This window comes from Tasmannia lanceolata, unplaced genomic scaffold, assembly GCF_043159265.1.
Source record: "Tasmannia lanceolata isolate RefF3 unplaced genomic scaffold, GAP_Taslan_0.1 ptg000006l, whole genome shotgun sequence".
NCBI classification, from domain to species: domain Eukaryota; kingdom Viridiplantae; phylum Streptophyta; class Magnoliopsida; order Canellales; family Winteraceae; genus Tasmannia; species Tasmannia lanceolata.
Genome location: NW_027518683.1, coordinates 27,058,661 through 27,072,863, shown reverse-complemented (window position 1 = coordinate 27,072,863; position 14,203 = coordinate 27,058,661). Strand labels below are relative to the sequence as shown.

General features: G+C 38.9%; 1 protein-coding gene and 1 long non-coding RNA gene across 2 annotated transcripts; both read left to right on the top strand.

Moving 5' to 3' along the window:
- The first annotated feature begins 1,549 nt into the window (after positions 1–1,549).
- Positions 1,550–7,041, top strand: LOC143880181 (uncharacterized). Its single transcript, XR_013251535.1, has 2 exons — positions 1,550–1,894; positions 6,602–7,041. It is a non-coding gene; the product is annotated as an uncharacterized LOC143880181 (long non-coding RNA).
- On the top strand, positions 1,888–7,041 carry LOC143880179 (putative LRR receptor-like serine/threonine-protein kinase At3g47570). Its single transcript, XM_077382970.1, has 2 exons — positions 1,888–4,524; positions 6,303–7,041. Exons 1-2 carry the CDS (start codon positions 4,212–4,214, stop codon positions 6,572–6,574), a joined length of 585 nt encoding a protein of 194 aa, XP_077239085.1. The 5' UTR covers positions 1,888–4,211; the 3' UTR covers positions 6,575–7,041.
- Positions 7,042–14,203: the final 7,162 nt, after the last annotated feature.

Sequence of the window (14,203 nt, the reverse complement as noted above, 5' to 3'; positions counted from 1 at the left end):
CAGCAGTGTATCAATGACCGAAGAACGGCTGATGTACTTCACGTTAGAAGTATTCAATTGGGTTGATTAATCTCGGTTTATCTAAGCTCAAAGAATTAAGATATATAGCTTTAGCCAGGACTTTGTCAATAACTCCTTTGCCGTAAGAGATATTTTTGGGTTTTAGAGTTGGGGGTTGATACTGCCTCTCACTGAGATACAACCACTCATTCTAATTTGTTGTATCTGCATTTGAGTTTGTCTTACTTTGTATTCTTTTCTACTAACAGAACAAATTGATATGTGAGTGGGAGTCCAAATTTCAAAGTATTGCAGAAGGGTTCTTATCTTACACTTCTGCCGTTCCACAAGGAGAAGAATTCTAGACCCATATTTTTCTAGTCTCAACTGCAACGTCATCCAATTTATGAGGTTGATAAATGATAACACGACGTATACAACACTGTACGACTTGAGTCAGTCAAGCAAAGAAATTAATGCATGTACTAACTTTGGTTTTAAAGTAGGGGATTGCCCCCTGCAAAGTTACAAACTTAGAACCACTGCAAATTTAAGTTTGGCTTACTTTATATTCTTTTCTACTAATAGAACAAATTGTTATGTGGGTGGAAGTCCGAATTTCAAAGTATTGTAGAAGGGTTCTTATCACACTCTTCTGCCGTCCCACAAGGGGAAGAAATCTAGACTCATTTTTATCGTCTCTTCTCCAAATGTCATCCAATTTATGAGGTTGATAACACGACGTATACAACACTCTATGACTTGAGTCAGTCAACTCAAATCAAGAAAAAAAAAATCTAGGAGCATTGGTTCTTCTTTGATGCGAGATTAAATGAAATTCGGAGAAGAAAGGGATTCACAGAAGGCATTTCGTGACCGCTGTTGCATGAGAGTGGCACCTCAGATGAATTAAATGAATAAGAGAATCAGAGCCTATGTGGCTGCTCTCTCATGCAACAGCTGGTCCGCAAAATGCCTTCTGTGATGGACCCTAGCAAATCCCTTAGTTTAAAAATTGAATTATCATTTAGGGAAGTGATATAGCCGCCCCTTTTGATTACTTGGGACACCAAGCAGCAGTGTATCAATGACTGCAGAGGGCCTGATGTACTTCATGTCAGAAGGATTCAATGGGCTTGATTGCACGTATACTGCTGCTGGGTGTCCCAAGTAATCAAAAGGGGTGGATATATCACTTCCCTTATTAGGATGGAGTTTTTGACAAGTTTGTTGATTAATCTCGGTTTGCTTAGGCTCAAAGAATTAAGATATATAGCTTTAGCTAGGACTTCGTCAATAAATCCTCTGCCGTAAAAGATATTTTTGGTTTTAGAGTTGGGGGTTGATATTGCCTCCCACAAAGTTACACAAAATCGTTCATTCTATTATGTTATATATGCATTGTGGTTATCTTACTTTAGAGTAGGGGGTTGATATTGCCTCTCAGTAAGTTACAACCACTCATTCTAATTTGTTGTTTCTGCATTTGAGTTTGTCTTACTTATTATTCTTTTCTACTAATAGAACAAATTGATATGTCAGCGGGAGTCCGAATCTCAAAGTATTGCAGAAGGGTTCTTATCTTACTCTTCTTCCGTCCCACAAGGGGAAGAAATCTAGACTCATATTTTTCTAAGTCTCTTATGCAATGTCATCAAATCTATGAGGTTGATAACACGACGTATACAACACTCTATCACTTGAGTCAGTCAAGTAAACAAAAAAATCTTGGACTATGGTTCTTCTTCTTCCATAGAGATACGGAGGCAATGAGTGTACATTTCTTATAGATATATATCATGATAGGTAGAGTGAGATGAAATCAAAATTTAAGAGAAAGAAATTCTGTATTTGTTCTGCACAAGAAGAGCTCCAGCCCAAATGGAGCTATCTGGTACGAATCTCTCTGTGTTTGGTTTGTTTATCCTCTCTGCATATCTAATCTTTTTCATGAATGTATTACCATTGGAATGTGCATCCTTACTTGGAAAAGAGACAGATCGGATAGCTATACTCACCTTCAAGGATGGGATAAGCAGCGATCCTCTTGGAGTCTTGAGCTCATGGAACCATACTCTTCATTTCTGCCAGTGGGAAGGAGTCACATGTGGTCTCCGGCATTGAAGGGTCACTGTATTGGACCTTAGTGGGAACAAATTGGCTGGTTCCATATCTCCTGCCATATCCAACCTCACCTTCCTTAAGAAAATCAACCTCAAAGAAAACAGCTTTAATGGCCAAATACCCCAAGAATTTGGCCTTCTATTCAGACTGCGATATCCTAATATGAGGCACAATTTCTTTGAAGGGGAAATTCTAGGCAATCTCACCCATTGTACCCACCTCCAAATCATCGATTTCAGGTACAACAAACTGACGGGGAAAATTCCTGTTGAGCTTAGCACTCTCTCAAAGCTCCTCCTGCTGAATCTAATTGAAAATGATCTGACAGGAAGCATTCCACCTTCACTGGGAAACCTTTCATCCCTAACTGTTATTTATCTAGCTCGAAATCATTTGAAAGGAAGCATCAATTGCCCGAATTGAGAGCCTACAATCCTTGGTTTTTTCTATAAATGAACTATCTGGCACTCTTCCTTCCGGGAGCATTCCACCCGAAACAGGGCTTTCTCTTCCTAATCTCAAAACTCTACTTTTACAAATCAACCAATTTACAGGACGCTTTCCAATGTCAATATCTAATGCTTCACAGCTTGAAAAGCTTGAACTAGTACAGAACTACTTCCACGGACCAGTGTCTGAAAATCTTGGAAGCCTAAAGAATCTGCTCAAGCTCTTGTTGGGGGGTAATCATCTTGGAACTGGCAAATATGATGACCTGGGTTTTATCTCTTCTTTGACCAACTGCAGTCATCTAAATACTTTGAGCGTAGACAATAACAATTTTGGGGGCAGCATTCCTAGTTCCATAATCAATCTCTCCACTGACATGCTTTGGATAGAATTAGGCACAAACCAAATTTTTGGCAGCATCCCTAGTCAGATTGGGAATCTCTTCAACTTACAGCTATTATCTATCAGTGAAACCTTCGTCACAGGTATTATTCCCACTTCAATTGGGAAGCTTCAAAGCCTTCAAGTATTGGAATTGTCAGCAAATAGTTTATCAGGGCAAATCCCACCCTCTATAATCAACCTCACTGGATTAAACCACCTTTTTCTACAAGAAAATTACCTACAAGGAATCATACCTTCAACTCTTGGAAACTGTCAAAGTATACTAATACTGTCAATTGCTCAAAATAATCTTCATGGTACCATACCAAGACAAGTTATCAGCATTTCCTCTCTGTCAATAAGCCTTGACTTGTCTCAAAATTTTTTGACTGGCTCCCTCCCATTGGAAGTGCGTAGCTTGAAAATCTAGGGGAATTGGATATTTCTTGGAACAAACTGTCAGGTGAGATCCCAACTACTCTTGAGAATTGTAAGAGCTTAATTAATCTTTTTTTGGAGGGTAACTCCTTTCAAGGAACCATTCATCCATTTTTGAATACTTTAACAGCCATTGAAGTGCTTGATCTTTCATCCAATAATTTCTCTGGAAATATTCCAAAGTATCTTGAGGGCTTTCGATTTTTGCAATATATAAACTTGTCTTTTAATAGCCTTGATGGTGAAGTCCCAAAACAAGGGATCTTTAAAAATGCAAGTGCTATTTCAGTCATCGGAAACCACAATCTTTGTGGTGGCATCCCAGAATTGAAGTTGCCTGGCCCCTTCCTGGCTGATGAGAAACGAGGCAAATCTTTTGTTTCCAGAGTAATCATCCCAATCATAAGTTCAGTTTTATGTTTGGTTTGCTTACTAAGTGGCATTGCTGCTCTCTACTGGACAAGAAAGTCAAGGAGGAAACCCTCTTCCACTTCTGCAAAGGAGGGTCAATATTTACAGGTTTCTTACTTAGATCTCTTTAAAGCAACAGATGGGTTCTGTTCGGCCAATTTGATAGGCGTGGGTTGATAGGCGTGGGAAGTTACGGATCAGTGTATAAGGGAATTCTTGGGCGAGATGAAAATGTTGTTGCTGTGAAGGTACTCAACCTTCAATTATGTGGAGCTTCAAATAGTTTCATGGATGAATGTGAAGCACTGAGAAACATTCGCCATTGAAATCTTATTAAGATCTTAACTTCTTGCTCGAGTATTGATTTTGAAGGTAATGATTTCAAAGCTCTCGTGTTTGAGTTCATGCCAAATGGTAGTCTAGAAAAGTGGCTGCACCAAAAAGTAGATGGGAACCATCAATTGAGAAGTCTAAACTTCTCTAAGAGGCTAAACATTACAATTGACATAGCTTCAGCACTGGAATATCTTCACCATCATTGCGATATACCAATCACTCATTGTGATATAAAGCCAAGTAACATTCTTCTTGATGAAGACATGAATTCTCACTTAGGAGATTTTGGGTTAGCCAAGTTCCTTCCAAGAATTATTGGCAACTCTGAAGATCGAAGTAGCAAGATTCGGTTAAAGGGAACTAATGGGTACATTGCTCCAGGTAAAATTTTTATTGCCTGTCTTCATTTTTTTCTTTATTTGGTCAGTTTTATGGAATATTTGAAATTTAAAATCGCTTATGTAGCACGAGAAAGCGTAAGGGCCTCTTGGATACCACTAAAAACCATTTGCATATAATATTGTATGCAAATGATCATAGAGAATATTATCTCTCCCTTAGTTATGGCTTCCAAAGTGAACTTAATGTCTCATTTACAAATAAGATTAACTTTAAGCAATCTTATTTGCATATAACGGGCAATTTTGGTGGTATCCAAAGAGGCCCTTAATCAGCAACCAAAATAGTAAGTTTATAACTAGCTGTCCTTTTTTCGTCAAAGTGAATATAATTCCAAATGGCCAAAATATAAGCATTCCATCCATGTGTGAAATGTAGACATGCAAATAAGACCAGCAAGTCACATGAAAAATGAGTTACTCTTGTGGTACTTATGCCTCGAAACGATGGTTGGGATTGAGGAAAATCCTACCAGATAATTACTCAAAAAAAAAGAGACAAGTTTTATCAAAATAATTGGGAAATTCTAAACATAAAAAACAAAATGTTCAAATAATCAGAACATTCATTAACCAAAGTTTCTCAAAAAAAAAAAAAAAAAAAAAGAACTTTGCCAGATCAATATATTGATATGATGGACCCATTTTCCACAAAGGTTCAGATGTAAAAGGGAGTTGACATTGCAATAAAAACATTAGGAACATTGCCATATGCTTTCTGTTGTTCAATCTTTATTTATTCCTATATTTGTCTTTGACGATGCTTAATTAAGTAGAAGGTAAAATGGGTAAAATAATCTTTAAATTATTTTTAGATAATCGATTGGTGATTTTTATAACTATTCATAAATTAATGTCTTTTAAGCTTTATGATAATTTTCCCTAAGATATAGGCCTTTTGGATTGTGGGCCATCAATATAAGAAATATGAGAGGTGTTATCCACTTTCTCATTGTTTACTTTCATGACGATTGACTACACATCTCTCTCTCTCTCTCTCTCTCTCTCTCTCTCTCTCTCTCTCCCCCCCCCCCCCCCCCCCCCCCACACACACACACACACACACCATTGAACCACTCTTTCAATGCAGACTAGGATCAGATGTGTTAAAAAATGTGCACTAGAAGAAATTCTTGACAATAATAAGTTAAATGTTTGAAATTTCAATAGGAAAACATTTATAAGTGGAATTCCATTCAGAAAATAAAACTGGAGTGAAAATGACCAACAATTTGTTCATTTTCATAGTATTTTTTAGCATTCGTGGGGATTCGAGCGCTCCACTACAAGAAACTTATTTGTTTTCTTGCATGTACACGTTTCATGATATAGGATCTCTTGCTTTTATTTTCAAAACGGATTTCCGTTTTGCTAGTAGTCCTCTTTCTATTATAATGCTATGATTAAAATGTTTTTCTTGAATTGATTTTAACATGTATGAAATTGTACTCTTCATGTCAGCCATCTACTCATTGATTGGAAATAAATATTACCTTTTCTTACATTGAGATAAGTCATTATTCCCGTTTAGCCTATAGTTTGTGATGCCTTATGGCATGTATTTCTTTTAACACTAAAGTCCTTCTTTGATACTAAGGGTTCTAATGTGAAGAGTTCATTCTATTGTCTCTCACTTTTTTGAGAAAATTTTTTACATTTTGTTTCTCATAATCAGATCTCTCTTTTTTTTTTTTTTTAGTTTCTAATTAGCATATTGCTTCCTTTGTCATAAAAAAGCATATCATATGTGTAAAATTGCAGAATATGGAACCAGTAGCCATGTCTCCATGGTCGGAGATGTGTATAGTTATGAGATTCTTCAATTAGAAATATTCACTGGAAAGAGCCCCACGAGTGACATGTTTAAGGATGGCCTAACCCTTCGAAAATTTGTCGAGATGGCTTTTCCTGAACAAGTGAAGGATATTATAGATCCATTACTTCTTTTAGTAGAGGAAGAATCAGAGCTACCAATAATATTGGGAATGACAGAGATAAGAAACGTCGATTGCAAGAGTGCTTGGTGTCACTAGTGAGGATTGGAATTGTCTGTTCTGCAGAATCGCCAAGCGAACGAATGGAGGTGGGAGATGCTGCGAAGGAAATGAATGTGATCAGAGAGCGATATCTTGGTGTTGGAATCCACGGACAGAGACAAAATAGGGCCTTACTACTGGGTGAAGGTTCATCTTACCTCAGCAACTACTAAGAAACTTGATGAAAATGTTTTTTTCTAATAACATGCCAATCTCATTCTTGGCAAATTATGATTGTGACACCAGCATAAATTTGGTCTTTTGGGCTTGAGACAGCCTACCGAACAATTCTAGAGGAGCTGATAGATGCGACCATCTATGTAGTCCTTATATACGTAATAATTGTTTCGTTTTACTATTACTTTTCTTGTATTATGAACTGTTAGAGGCAAGGATTTATTTCCTCCTGTTGTATCTTTTATTCTTATTAATAAAATATAATGTGTTGCCCAGGTTCCTAGATATATTTCAGGCTACAAAAAGGCTCATTCTTGGTGTTGATTCCTCTAGCTTCGAGGCTCCTCTGTTCATGAACCCATTGTTATATCCCTAGTTTCCTCTGTGTGTTAGGCCTCCTGCATCCATCCTTGACCTTCAAGATAGCCAACACTCATCCACCTCAGCAAATGACGTAGAAGGTGCTTTCCATCTTGACTTAGCTAATACAGGGTAGTGAGTATAATTAAGCATACAAGTGTGCTAATTGCAAAGATTACTCCTCTGCGAGCAACGACTTTTATCTTTCGCTAAGCTCATGGAAAGGACATGATTGTAATTATAGTTTGGGGATCCCCCACATACACACAGCATATTGTTCCCAAGGATTGAAGTTACAATTGCAAATTTTTTCGTTGGAGTAATTGCATTTCAAAAGAACCTCTCTTTTTGTAATTCAGCCTCTAGGAATTGAAAGACAAATTCAAATATGACAAAAAACGAAAATTTTCACAGTATTCTAAGATTAAACTAGAAAAATTATTGCACATAAGATCTATTTCTTTAATATCTTTTAAATTTCTTCTCACCCAAGAAGAAAAAAATGTAATACTCAAAGGATGAGGAATGAAGTTCCCCTCCATATAAATGTATTCCTCTTCACAGTAAGTTTATCTAGGAAGGCTAAGAGATCTGTCCAAAGCACTCCAGTCTCAAACATAATTGGAAAATCCAATGGAACGGTGACATATTGTACAAATTTCAAGGTTGAAAATAGTAAATATATCTTCAACCAATTAAAAATTAATCAGATCTTCTCAATTTTTTGGTAGTCAACAGATCTTCTCTACCATATTATAGGGACCATTGATTTGTAGAGATAGCTTCAATGCTCTTAACGGCAACGTAGGTCTGTAAGTATGGAGGAAATTAGAAATACACCATGTGTTCAATCTCAAAATGGTGCTTTGATCAATGTTTTTCAACTACTTCTTAATTTGAGTTTCATCTACATCAGATTATAGGCAATAAAAAATCAGCCTCTTTATGTAGTGTCGGTAAATCCTTTATCGGTGGATATATTGTATGGCAATTATGACCGCCGCTATCAAACTTTTTAAATTGTAGGAGTCATATGAGTAAGCTTATCTTTTCTTTTTCTCTTTTGTATGAAGTTGGTACTAACTTGCACGCCAAAACATGAATTTTTTTCTCCCAGGAATATTAGTTTCTCAAGTGTTGATAGATGAGGGGAGGGTGAGAAATGTAAAAAAACATGGAAAAAATAAATTGCATTTTTCAACAGTTTTTATTTTCTTGTTTTTCATCCTTTTCTCACCCTCTCTGCACTCGGTCCCTCTCAAAACTCTGTCTCACATCCTCTCTCACCACTGGGTAAGCTAATATTCTATGGTTTATGGTTGGTGAACATGGCCTAAGGCTATGATTGAGATGATAACTCCAGGAAGGAGTCGCCATGGTATATAAGTTATTATTAGCAGGATTTAAAGGTTCTCGTTACGAAGATTAAGATCAAGCTGAGGTTTACCAGCCAATACAGAGAAGACAATCAAGTAGTGGATTCTCTTGCTAATTTCGGCTGTGATATGAAATATAATCAAGTCTTTTAGGAATGGAAAGGTCTTCCTAGTCCTACAAAGGGGGCTTTAAGGTTTGTTGTATTGGGAATTTCTAATATTCTGTCCAACTGATTTCTTTCTTGCATTAATGGGTTTTGAGGGAAGGTGACATGTTCTCGTCTTATCTTTCCTTAGTATCAATAAAATCTAAGGTGTCAGCATGGGTTCCTTGTTACATTCCAGATTAAAAAACAATCACATATTTGCAGTGAAGTTAAATCCGCACAACCATGATTTGATATTGTGATGTTCACTTTGGTTTACAGTTCTCTGATTGGCTGCTGAGAGCATTTTGGGAATGGTAATAGCCTTTGACGGCTGGTTAAAATGCGTTTTACAAGGTGACTTGTCCCATTATCGAAACATGGTGGTGCAGATATCAGTCTCCTAAATCTTTTCTGGGTATCATGTGGGTTGGAAGTTGATTTAGTTATATAACAAGTTTATTTCTTTCAGATGCTTCTTGAATCCTGTTCACTTTGTTTAATTTTGTCTGCTTATGTTGTTTACTTTGTTTAATTTCTCCTGCTTATATTTATTTGAGAATGAAACATTGCCAAACAAGTGATAGCCATGATACTTCATCGAATAATTTATAATGGCTTGTAGGTTGTGTTCTTGATATGGCATATTTATTGTGTCTGTTTCAACATAAAAACCGATGAGTGGGCAGGTTCTTAAAGCAATTATTTTACTGATTTTTGTAGCTGTGTTTGGTTCTCTTTATCTTGCTCCCAACATTTATATGAGTATAACCCATGTGATTATTCAGATAAACTGGAAGAAATATCCAGAGTTCCACCTCATTGTTCAGCCTCAACCAGGTAAAATACATATATCAGCACAAGTACTGTTGAACCTAAGATGTCGACCGAGTTTCTTTCCGATATGTTTCTAATGATATTCATGAGTCCTTCCAATGTACTTTTTCAGGGCAACCTATACCAGAAATGAGATTTAGAAACCCATATCATAAGGGTATCGCATGCAACATTAAGGAGTTCCTAAAAATGGAGGAATAGGCCCATTCTAAGAATGAGTTTTCAGAGCTCAGAAGACTTGGGTTCAATGCACGGTCCCTTTCTACTAACAACAATCTGTTCAGTTCAAGGCCTGAGCTCAATTCAAAGTAGGGTTTGGTCACTAGTTTATCCACTAAGATGTGGGCTAAGGAGATAGGCTAGTAAATATTTGCAATATTAGGCTAGCATCTCGGAGAGTGTTTTGGAGTCTTCAGCTTTCGCCATTCCTTAAAAAGAATGGAGTGTTTTGGAGTTGACAGGGCAGATTGGTACGAGTTCTTCAACGTAACGTGCTAAAGAGTTTGAAAATTTACCTGAAAATGCTGGTTGTTTTAAAAACTCGTATAAATGTTATTTTTGCAGAAAAACAAAATTCAGGGACGAAAATGGCCTTGGCTTCGACTAATTTTAGCTTCTAGTAACTATTTTGGGTTCAAGTAACACATTTTGGCTTTGATTAACTTGTTTTGGCTTTAAGTAACCTATTTTGGATTCTAGTAAAATTATTTTGGCTTCGACTAAGCATTTTAAACTTCGAGTGACATATTTTTTGCTTCAAGTAACTTGTTTTTGGCTTCGAGTAACTCATTTTTGGCTTCGACTACCTATTTTGGCTTCAACTAACCTATTTTTGGCTTCGACTAAGCATTTTTGGCTTCACCTAAGCATTTTTGGCTCTGGCTAAGCATTTTTGGCTTCGACTAAGTTTTTTTTAGCTTCGACTAATCTATTTTGCCTTTGACTAAGAAAATTTTTACTTCGACTGAGCATTTTTGGCTTCAAGTAAGTTTTATTGGCTTTGAGTGAGCTATTTGTGGCTTTGACTAAGTTTTTTTGGGCTTTGACTAAGCCATTTATCACTTCGACTAATCTATTTTGGCTTCAACTAAGCAATATTGGCCTCAGCCAAGTGTTTTTGGCTTCAATTAAGTTTTATTGGCTTTGACTGAGCAATTTTTGCCTTCGATTAAGCTAGTTTATGATTCAAATAAGGATTTTTAGCTTCGACTAACCTAATTTTGGCTTGTACCAGACTATTTTTGCTTTGACTAAGCAATTTTACTCAATTTACTTTTGTGTACTACTCTCTCTCTCTCTCTCTCTCTCTCTCTCTCACACACACACACACACACACACACACACACACATCCACACACACACGAACCCTAGTTTACTACAAAGAATAAAGAACCCCAGAAATCTAAAAATGGAAATATCAAAAGAAGTTAAATGATTTTAATCGAATCAAAGAAAAACAAGTGAACTAAACCCCAAAACAGAAAAATCCTTGCAGTTCCTAAATGAAGAAATAAATTAACCTATTTCTCTTGAATCTAAAAAAAACCCTCAATGGATGAGAAACAAACCCTAGAAACTTGCATATCTGTTCTTTACAAACAAAGCAGGAATTTTAGGGTTTTGGTGATGGCGATTAGAGAATGTGAATGGAAAACCTAATCCCTCTAGAATTTCTTCTATTGCCGCCCCGAGAAACGCATAAAACGAAGAGCATATTGAGTGGACATGCTACCGGAGACAACCAAATCGACGTAGACTAGTTGCACATAAGCAACTTGCGTTTTTGGGTCTTTTCTGTTTAAAGAGAAAGGTAAGTTGAAAAAGTAAATTGAGGGGCATTTTTTACCTTTAAATTCATTTTTTTTATAAGATTGCATTTAATAGAGTTTTTTCAAGAGCCACAATTTTTCGGTAATTTTTTCAAATCTGCAGCATGTAACAGTAAATAACCCTAAGAGAAAACAAGGCCGGTATAGAAACCATCGCTTTTAATGATAATTAGCTATGGTTTAATAGTAAGGGTTATTAGCCGTCACTAATGAGGGCTATTCTTGCAGTGCCAATTAATGTTTCTTAATCCTGAAGATTTAATCACCTTCATAAGGAGCATCGACTATTAAAAGACTCCCGGTTAGGACATCAATATAAATAAATAGCTACTTTTGGTGATTCATTATATGTCTTAGTCACCCTAAAAAAGTTCCTGAGAGCATCCACAACAATAATTTTGAGCAAAGTAGCCAAGTAATTAGATAAGAAGTGTTAGACCTAAAATCGGTAACAGGTACAGCAGTGACGTAAGAGCTGAGCTGAATGACCAGAGGAGCTGAGTCCTGAGGGACCAGAAGTGAACGAGTAGTGAGTGGCTGAGAATGAGCCCTGCTATGAGGGCTGAGTCCTGCACAAGGCAAGCGAGGTCAGAAGACCAGACCGGGTTTTACTCCGGACAGGCCCTTCGACACTCAAGTCAGTATGAGCAGGAGTGAAGGGGAAATGTCTAAGAGTTTTTAGGGAGAAGAGGGATTTTTCATTACCCATTGGTTTGAGCTTTGAGCCCCTATTTATAGGGAAAAGCTGGTGAGGTGTCCTGGACAGGTGTCCAGGACAGGTGGCGGCCTGTGACTGGCTGGAGTTCACCTACTCCAGGACAGGTGGCGACCTGTGAGTGGCCTGCTCTGGGACAGGTGGCAGCCTGTAAGTGGCTGGAGTTCACCTACTCCAGGACAGGTGGTGACCTGTGAGTGGCCTGCTCTGGGACAGGTGGCAGCCTGTAAGTGGCTGGAGTTCACCTGCTCTGGGACAGGTGTCAGCCTGTAAGTGGCTGGTGTTTTCACACCCCATCAGTTGCCCCCCAGTTTTCCAAGTCATTGAGGGACTTGGGAAAGTGTGATCGATCGTTTTTCTAGATGGGCAGACGTTGTTCGGAGGTGAATCGAAGAATTTAGTATGGAGTCCGGAGTTCGCAGTTCGGAGTCCGGAGTTCGCAGTCCGGAGTACGGCTTCAACCGGACTGATTTCTGACGCTTTACAGAATGCGCCATATCCAGTCCGGAGTTCGGAGTTCGAAGTCCGGAGTTCGCAGTCCGGAGTTCGCAGTCCGGCGTTCGCAGTCCGGAGTTCGCAGTTCGCAGTCCGGAGTACGGCTTCAACCGGACTGGTTTCTGACGCTTTACAGAATGCGCAATATCCAGTCCGGAGTTCGCAGTCCGGAGTACGGCTTCAACCGGACTCGTTTCTGACGCTTTACAGAATGCGCAATATCCAGTCCGGAGTTCGGAGTTCGGAGTCCGGAGTTCGCAGTCCGGCGTACGGCTTCAACCGGACTGGCTTCTGGCGCTTTGTAGGACGCGTCATATTCAGTTCGGAGTACGGAGCTCTAGTTCGGAGTTCCAGTTCGGCTGGAAGTGGAGTCCGGCTGGAAGTGGAGTCCGGTTCGGACCGGACTGCGTTTTGTCGTTTTGTAGAACGCGTCATATCCAGTTCGGCTTGAGATGAACTGGATTTTGTCCTGTAGCGCTTTGCGTCATATCCAGTTCGGCTTGAGATGAACTGGATTTTGTCCTGTAGCGCTTTGCGCCATATCCAGTTCGGCTTGAGATGAACTGGATTTTGTCTTGTAGCGCTTTGCGCTATATCCAGTTCGGATTTTGATGAACTGAATTTTGTCTTGTAGCGCTTTGCGCTATATCCAGTTCGGATTTTGATGAACTGAGTATAGCGCAATCAGCTAAAAGACGAAATTGAATTTTGTCTTGTAGCGGTTCTCACCGAGTCCTGGTCGGCTTGAGATGAACTGGATTTTGTCCTGTAGCGCTTTGCGCCATATCCAGTTCGGCTTGAGATGAACTGGATTTTGTCCTGTAGCGCTTTGCGCCATATCCAGTTCGGCTTTTGGAGCAGTCCGAATTTTGGAGCAGTCCGGAGCTTATCAGTCTGGATTTTGTCAGTCAGGAGCTTGGAGCAGTCCGGATTTTATCAGTCTGGATTTTGTCAGTCAGGAGCTTGGAGCAGTCCGGATTTTATCAGTCTGGATTTTGTCAGTCCGGAGCTTATCAGTCCGGATTTTGTCAGTCCGGAGCTTGGAGCAGTCCGGATTTTGGAGCAGTCCGGACTGATTTTTGTCGTGTAGTGGACGCGCGATATCCTGTCCGGCTTGGGGAACGGATGAACCTTCTTCAGGTTGAGTTTTACCCACGCGTTATATCAGTCTGGCTGGAGATGACCAAGTTTATTGAACTTGGGTTTTTGCAAGGGTTTGGTTTTCTACCCGGGCCCGTTTCTGACTAGAAGTGCGCTTCCGATCTTTGTGGAGGCGAGCCGTGGCGAACCAAGTAGCGAGTACCCAGTTTTAGCGAACTGGATTTCCAGATATAATTACCCAAGTTTAAGAACTGGGTTTCCAGATATAAATACCCAAGTTTAAGAACTGGGTTTCCAGATATAAATACCCAAGTTTTGTGAACTGGGTTTCCAGATATAAATACCCAAGTTGTGAACTGGGTTTCCAGATATAAATACCCAAGTTTTGTGAACTGGGTTTCCAGATATAAATACCCAGTTTTAAGAACTGGGTTTCCAGTGCGTACCCAAGTTTAAGAACCGGGTTTCCAGTGCGTACCCAAGTTTAAGAACCGGGTTTCCAGTGCGTACCCAAGTTTAAGAACCGAGTTTCCAGTGAGTACCCAAGTTTTTGTGAACTGGGTTTCCAGTGCGTACCCAAGTTTAAGAAC

Excerpts from the sequence above, each read along its gene's own strand:
- LOC143880179 (XM_077382970.1), top strand. The coding sequence starts at position 4,212 with ATGCCAAATGGTAGTCTAGAAAAGTGGCTGCACCAAAAAGTAGATGGG. Across the intron at positions 4,525-6,302 it reads TAATGGGTACATTGCTCCAG|AATATGGAACCAGTAGCCAT; the intron begins GTAAAATTTTTA and ends GTAAAATTGCAG.